The 7,381-nt window shown below is 33.1% G+C and overlaps 1 protein-coding gene across 1 annotated transcript; it reads left to right on the top strand.

The window, feature by feature from the left end:
* Positions 1-2,014: 2,014 nt before the first annotated feature.
* LOC108834729 (uncharacterized) lies at positions 2,015-4,518 on the top strand. The gene is made up of 10 exons (XM_056999551.1): positions 2,015-2,170; positions 2,290-2,554; positions 2,634-2,733; positions 2,933-3,054; positions 3,161-3,245; positions 3,323-3,470; positions 3,556-3,674; positions 3,846-3,969; positions 4,048-4,215; positions 4,342-4,518. Exons 1-10 carry the CDS (start codon positions 2,015-2,017, stop codon positions 4,516-4,518), a joined length of 1,464 nt encoding a protein of 487 aa, XP_056855531.1.
* The last annotated feature ends 2,863 nt before the right edge of the window (positions 4,519-7,381 follow it).

The raw sequence follows: 7,381 nt of genomic DNA, 5'->3' as shown, positions 1-7,381 counted from the left end.
TCTCCAAGTTCAAATAATTTATTTTCAATCATTCTTAATATTTTGTGTAGTGAACAAAAATTAATCACTTAATTATTATGTTTTTATTTTTAATATAATTTAAACATTCATAAAAAATTTTGAATTTTTTCATTGAAAAGTATAAATCTTTATTAAAAGTATATAATTTTTTTATTTAAAGAATTAACCACATAATAAAATTAACTTATCAGAGTTATACCAACTTAATTTATTAAAAAATAAAGTGTAATTTTCTAAACATAAATACTCATTAGACCTGGACGTTCGGGTACTCATTCAGGTACGAATCGGTTCTTTCGGGTATCGGGTTTTTCGGGTTTTGAAATTAAACCCCATTCGGGTCTTATAAAATTTCAGGTCGGGTTCGAGTCGGATCTTTCCGGGTCCGGGTGGGTTCGGTTTTTATGGTGGGTTCGGTTCTCATGCATAAGAACCTGAAAAATAACAAAATAACCAAAGTATCTAAAACGGGTTCGGTTATTTGTACTCAAAGTACCAAAGTATCCGATTCGGTTCAAATTTTGTATCCAAATTACTCAAAGTAACTAGAAGTAACCAAAAATATCCATTCTATACAGTTTTTTTGGATAAACTTTTATCCAAAATATCATATTTTATCCAAAAATACTCAAAAGTACCGAAATAACTACTATAGTTAACTTATAATATGAATTTAAAATATTAAAATAATTATAAATAAAATTATAACATATATTTTTAGATATATATTCACATTTCGGATATCTTCGGGTACTCATTTATTTCTCTGTTCGAGACTGGTTCTTCGGATATAGCAATTTAGAATTCATTCGGATATTCACCCCGGGTCTGATCGGTTCGGGACCCTGATTTTCGGGTTGGTTCTTCAGGTCCGGATATTGTGCTCAGGTCTATACTCATTTAAAATGAAACATGATAAAGAAAGATAAAAAGTTTAAGTCTTTTATAAAAAAAACAAATATATGAAAATATGACATTTACTTAATATTTTTCAATTTAAAAAAAAAATAAAGAAAAATAAACCCGCGCTTTGAAAGCGCGGGTCAAAATCTAGTCTATACTATTAAAGCAGAATCCCTTCTGGGATTCTGCCCCTGTCTTTCCAACTTATTTACCACCAAATGCCACTGCCAATTTTTCCCCTTCTTTTTTAAATGAAATCGAGAATCATCTAACCAATCAAAAAGACCTATTATTAAGGCTCATCGTTTAAAAATCCTACCAGCAAATTCAGCCCATCGAAATTAACAAGTGACCAGCCCAACGAAATTAAAACAATATTAATACAAATTCATTCTTAAACGATCATGAAATTGACATGTAATTGATATAGAGACTACATATCTATATTCTTTTCAACTATTATGAATATATTAAAACTATTAAAATCTATTTAAATCTATTTAAATTACATAATCTTAATTTTTAATTTACTGATTCTATACTATTATATAAATTTGTACTATTATTTAAATTTGTAACTATAAATTACATAATCTTAATTTTTTAATTTCGTAGTTCCTAAATAAATATAGAAAAATTTGATAATCTAATTTACATTTTAAGATCTCGATACCAAATATATTATAATTATGATTTTTCAAATCATCCCTTGCTTTCCGTTAAACTCATAAAATATTGGAAAGCATTTATTATTTGATCCACATAATATTCTCTATATTCCTTATACCAAATCGATTGTAACTATAATTTTTAAAAAATCCATTCCTTTCCATTATTCTCCTAAATTTTCGGCCAGTTTTTATTGTCAAAATCTTGATTGCATGTTACGAAATTCACTAAATAAATTTCTTAACAAATTAGTAAATACATTTATTACTATTATTAATATTTATTAACTATTAAAATCTCTTTGATATTTTGAGTAGCCTGCAAGTTTTCGAAATACCTAATTTACGGCCTATTATCTCTTCCTATTATAAATACCTACGTCTCTTCCTCACCAAACTCATTCCCCTCAATCGAAAAAACAATGGCTTTGAAACCTGCTACTCAAGAAATCACCCCTATCAGCGAGTTGAAACCAAGACACACTAACAAGGTTGTTCATGTGAAGGTCCTACATTCCTGGACACAGAACATTAATCAAGGTGGGGAAACCATGGAATTCGTCTTCTCTGATGAAAATGTAAGCAATCCTAACTTGGTCATATGTGTTCTGATGTTATTTGGTTATGATTTTTTTTTTGTATTTTCAACAAGCGTGTAATGATGTTATATTTCTAATTTTTTTGTAACATGTACAAGGGGGATAAAATCCATGGAAGCTGCAAAAAAACTTACTTTGAGAGTAAAGAAAGGCTTCTTCCTGTTGGAGCATGGCGCAATGTCCGAAACTTCCATGTTAGACCTGCTGGAGGAGCATTTCGCACTACCAACCATACCTACAAGATTGTGTTCAATCAAGCAACAGCCGTGACTCGGTCCAATTTCATCAATGATGAGTTGTATCTTAATTTGGTTGATTTCCAGACAGTTTTGACTGGAACACTTGATGAAAATCTACTAATTGGTAAAGAACTACAGCGATACTTTATAAATTTAATTGTATACTTCCTACAATTTATTTATTTTCAATGTCTTTTTAACAGATGTGCTGGGCCAAGTTTTGGATTGTGGTGATGTCGAAACAATTCTTTGTTCTGGGGGGAACCAGCGTAAAAAACTAGAATTCATCCTTAGAGACATGAAGTAAGTTTTGTAACATCTAAAAATATAATAGGTAACCGGGGCTTCTAGCTCAGTTGACAATGGACCGACATGTGGCAACACGTGACTAGTCTGGACTATTTCGGTGGGGCCAGGATACCTCTGTATAATTCAAAAAAATATAATAGGAAATTTTTTAAAACATATTATAACTAACCTTTCTTTTTCACTTGCGCGTTAGTGATGTGAGGCTACCATGCTGCATTTGGGGCAAATTAACCGACATTCTCCACTCTGCCCGCAATGAAGACGATGGAATGGTTACTTTGCTTTTGAGGTTTGCTAAAATTGGGAAGTTTAGAGGTACATATTTGAACTCCTATCTATTTCATTCTAAATAAAATAATATGAATATAAATAATAAACAAGACTGTCTATTTCCTACACTACTAAATGGTATCGGCAACAGGAGAACTACAAATCTCTAACTCCTATGATGCTTCTCAAATGATCATCAACCCTACGATACCAGATGCAGAAGCATTTAAAGATATGTAAGTGCATAAGCTATTGTTTATTTATGGTAGTTATTTGTGTTGCATACTAACTTCAAAATTTCGGTGACTTTAAGGGACACTGGAGATGAGAAAAGTCTAATGCTCATTGAAAGTAAGGAGGAGGGTAGCAACCAAGTTGGTCATCCAGATAGGATTGGACACCGTGATAAGTGGTTGCAATACCCCACTAAGAAAATCCATGAGTTGCTTGGATCAACTCAAGTAAGCAGTTTAAGTCTTTTATATTACATATATTACATTGTATAGATTGTGTATTTGTTTTTAACCATTTTTTTGTCAAGTTTAGGTTGGTAGATGTTTGGTCACTTGCTACGTCTATGAAATTGACATGGACTGGTCCTGGTATTACTTTGGTTGTGATGCATGCCAGAAAAGGGTGATCAAACCGGAACTAAGATTAAGAAGGTGAATGGAGTTCAGATCACCACTCATATTTGGTGGTGTGAGACATGCGATGACTCTGTCTTCAAAGTATCACCAAGGTATTTTTAAAACTTTAAGAGAACCGCATTCTATCAAACTTATAGTGGTGTTTAACAGTTAATAAAATTTTGACAATGTCTATCAACTCGCAAGGTTCTGGCTTCACTTGATAGTCAGAGATGATACCGGTGTTTCAAAAATAATGATCCTAGACAAGGTTGCTAATGGGATCGTTGCTAAGACTCCACTCAAGTTGCTTAATGGAAGTTGGGAAGAGGTAAATTATAATCTATTTTTGAACTTACATATTTTAGACATCCTACTGACAACTAATCTATGAAATATATTTTTACAGCTTGAAGACACAAGTTTAATACCAGAGGCTATTACTGATTTGATTGGAAAAAGTTTCACATTTGGAGTCTATGTTGAGAAGGACAATGTATCTTATGGTGCTGAGATTTTCAAGGTCGGAAAAATCTACAAAGACAGGCTCGATTGCTTGACTGGTGCACTCACACCAGTTAGCTCTGATCCGCCCTTGAAATTACCAGTGTTGATGAGGTTAACTTTGATAATCTATGGTGAAATGATGCTTTTTTTTATTGATGACTGATTTCTAAACGACCTTTCAATGTTTTTTATGCAGGGTTCTGTTAACTTAACTGATAGCCAAGAACTCAATGACTATGTGTCCACACCATCCAGTAAGAGAAAAGAAGATGAGTCTATTTCTCACCCTGACATCAGTTCCACAACAAAGAGACCATGCTTAATGAAAGTAAAACAAGAGAAGGCAGAAGATGCTGCTAAGAAACGTGGCTAAGTTTGCAAGAAGACTATTTTCCTTTTAATTTCTGTGTTTTTGGTTTTGAGTTTATTTTCTAAAGTTGTTTGGTTTTTGCTTTCCTCAATTATTATGTTGGATTTGTGATTTTTTCAATACGTCTATTTATCCCCATTACTTATTATATTTTTGTAATTTTTTTTGTTTATTCCTACCAAAATAATAATCTGCTTAAATATGATAATAACTTCAGATTTTGACCCATCGACAAGAATAAATCTTCCGGTTTATTTTCCTAACTACGAGTTTCACTGCAAAATCTAATTACTACGATTTTGAACTTTTGAATGCACTTACTTCGATTCCTATTGCTAAGAAGTCATGTCTTTGTCCCATGTCCTGAAAATGGATAAAGCTTCTGTCTCTAAACCTTAACTGCTCGACCTGCACACCAATTGTATATTTCTACTATTAAGTCAATAAACTACTTAGAAAACATACTGGCAAGTTCAAAAATTAACCTCATCAACAGACTGCACCAAGAATATATTACTATCGACAATGCTTCATATCATCATACTGTTGTGTAAAACAGACTGCACCAAGAATATATAAATGTAAATTATATTGAAATCATAAGTTTGCCAAATATAGGAAATATTTAATGAATTATATAATATCTTTACTATTAAAGCTATTCAAATATTTTATAAGATACTGCACGATTTTGGAGGATTTTATTCCCGTGTTAAGTTACTAAACTAATTAGAAAACCTACACATCACAACTGTTTGCCGTAATTTTCAGTCTACCAAACCACGATGAAAAACTCAAACAAAGATGTCCCTCCAGGATCTGAAGATTTGATACCCACACAACAAAGGAAAAGAAAGAGAAGATCAAACAACAATGAATCAGAGAATTCACAGCCCTGTACTTCTAATATGAACAACACTGGAACTTCAATTCCTCTTAGCAAAGCTTTTCCAAGGGTTCTATCTGATATCTCCAATATTCATCATAAAATACCATCCTCGACTATTTCTATTGGAGCCAACGATGCTACTGGTTTAGTCCTTCCACTAAACATCTTTGTATACATGATTTAGTACTTTTGCTTTACCTCAATACTAAAATTTTACTTCTTCTATACAGATAATGGAATAGATGAGAATGGCCAAGGAAAAAGATTGAAGAGAAATTCCCATAAGTCGATGTGTAAGAGCACACTCTGATATGTAGTTTTATATATAGTCATTGAGTTTGTTCTAAGAAAATTCAATGTTTTTCAATTAGCACAATCGAGCAATCAAACTACCGTCAACAACATCGTTGGAGGATCTAGCAATGTTTCAACAACTCTTAAGAGAAAGAGATCGGCAACCAAAGATGTCACTGACCATACACCCTCTACGTTTTCCAGAAAGAAACACAATGCCAAATCAGGGGTTCTAACTGATATTTCCAATGTACTTCCTACACCCACTACCTTCCCTGGTCAATTTGGAACATCTTCTACAAGTCGTTCATGTATTACCAAGATATCTACTAAGGGTAAATACTATAAGTCCAACAATTTGTATATCTTCTCACACTTTTCTACAATTGGTAACTCCTGATTCGACCATTACTATTTTCAGCTAAAGGGAAGGGAAAGGTACTTGCTGGAGATGACAAGTTCGAGAGTATAACTATAACCAAGAGTGTTAGGAAAACATTGGAAGCCCAATTCGATGGTTGTGTAGATGATAATCCTTCAAGTGAGGATGATGAGGACCAACCATATCAGTGCGACTATGAAGGTTTAAATTTATTTTTCTTTATCTTAGTTTTGATGTATATCTATTTAAATAAATATCCATAACCAATTTTATTATTTTTTATTATCAGAAGAGTCTGAATTATACAACGAACAAGTCTATGACTGCAGTAGCGAAGAAAGTGACACAAGCGATTCAGAAACTATAGGATGCGACCCTATGTTATCTACAGATGCTTCATGTAAGCGGATGACAAAAGCTACATATTCTCGGAAACAATATGCTACTCAGTTCGTGTCATTGACTTGATTTTTAAAGCGCTTGTTTTTTTTTGTTAATTTTCAGCTAATGATTTTGCTTTTTATGTAATAAACAGGTTACATTGATGACGGTGATCCTACTTTCAAATGTGAGCATTGTGGGGCTATTATGTGGTATGGTGAAAGGATAAACAACAAAAAGAACACCCGTAAACCCAAATTTGCTCTTTGTTGTGGTCAAGGACAAGTCCAACTTCCACTGTTAAAGGATTCACCAGCAACATTGAAACAATTACTTTCTGGAAATGACGCAAAAAGCATATACTTCAGAGATAACATTCGCCAGTTAAATATGGTTTTCTCATTTACATCCCTTGGTGGTAAATGCGACCGCCGCTCAGTTCCGAAAGGATGTGGCCCTCTAAAGATGTTTGTACTTCAAGGAGAGAACTATCATTTGATGGTAGTTTAAAGCATCTCCTGGGGACCCTGCTAAGTTTGGACAGCTCTATATTGTCGATACAGAAAATGAAGTTACTAACCGTGCTTCTATAATTGGGTATAACGTGTCTATAAATTTCTTATTTTTCGTTTGGTTTGTAAACCTTTGTATATTAATAATCGTGTCTTTTTCTTTGCAGAAAGTACAGGAAAACTTCGGAAACATCTAAAAAGGAGACAATTCGGAAACAAGTTATTGAGTTATTAATGAAGATGCTAAACGAGGTCAATCCATATGTCCATCAATTTAGATCAGCAAATGATAGATTTGACACTAATCCAGAGGACACATTCCATATGCGGCATTATTAGCAGTCGTGCAAAAGATGGAAGGACATATGACACTCCTACAGCATCAGAGGTTGCAGCATTAATTCAAGA

The sequence above is a fragment of the Raphanus sativus genome, unplaced genomic scaffold (assembly GCF_000801105.2).
Source record: "Raphanus sativus cultivar WK10039 unplaced genomic scaffold, ASM80110v3 Scaffold1901, whole genome shotgun sequence".
Lineage (NCBI taxonomy): Eukaryota > Viridiplantae > Streptophyta > Magnoliopsida > Brassicales > Brassicaceae > Raphanus > Raphanus sativus.
Note: the sequence above shows the minus strand (reverse complement) of the source record. Positions and strands in the feature narration are given on the sequence as shown.

Coding starts and splice junctions, on each gene's coding strand:
- LOC108834729 (XM_056999551.1), top strand. CDS start 2,015: ATGGCTTTGAAACCTGCTACTCAAGAAATCACCCCTATCAGCGAGTTG. Junction 2,171..2,289: donor TCGTCTTCTCTGATGAAAAT/GTAAGCAATCCT, acceptor AACATGTACAAG/GGGGATAAAATCCATGGAAG. Junction 3,970..4,047: donor TTAATGGAAGTTGGGAAGAG/GTAAATTATAAT, acceptor ATATTTTTACAG/CTTGAAGACACAAGTTTAAT.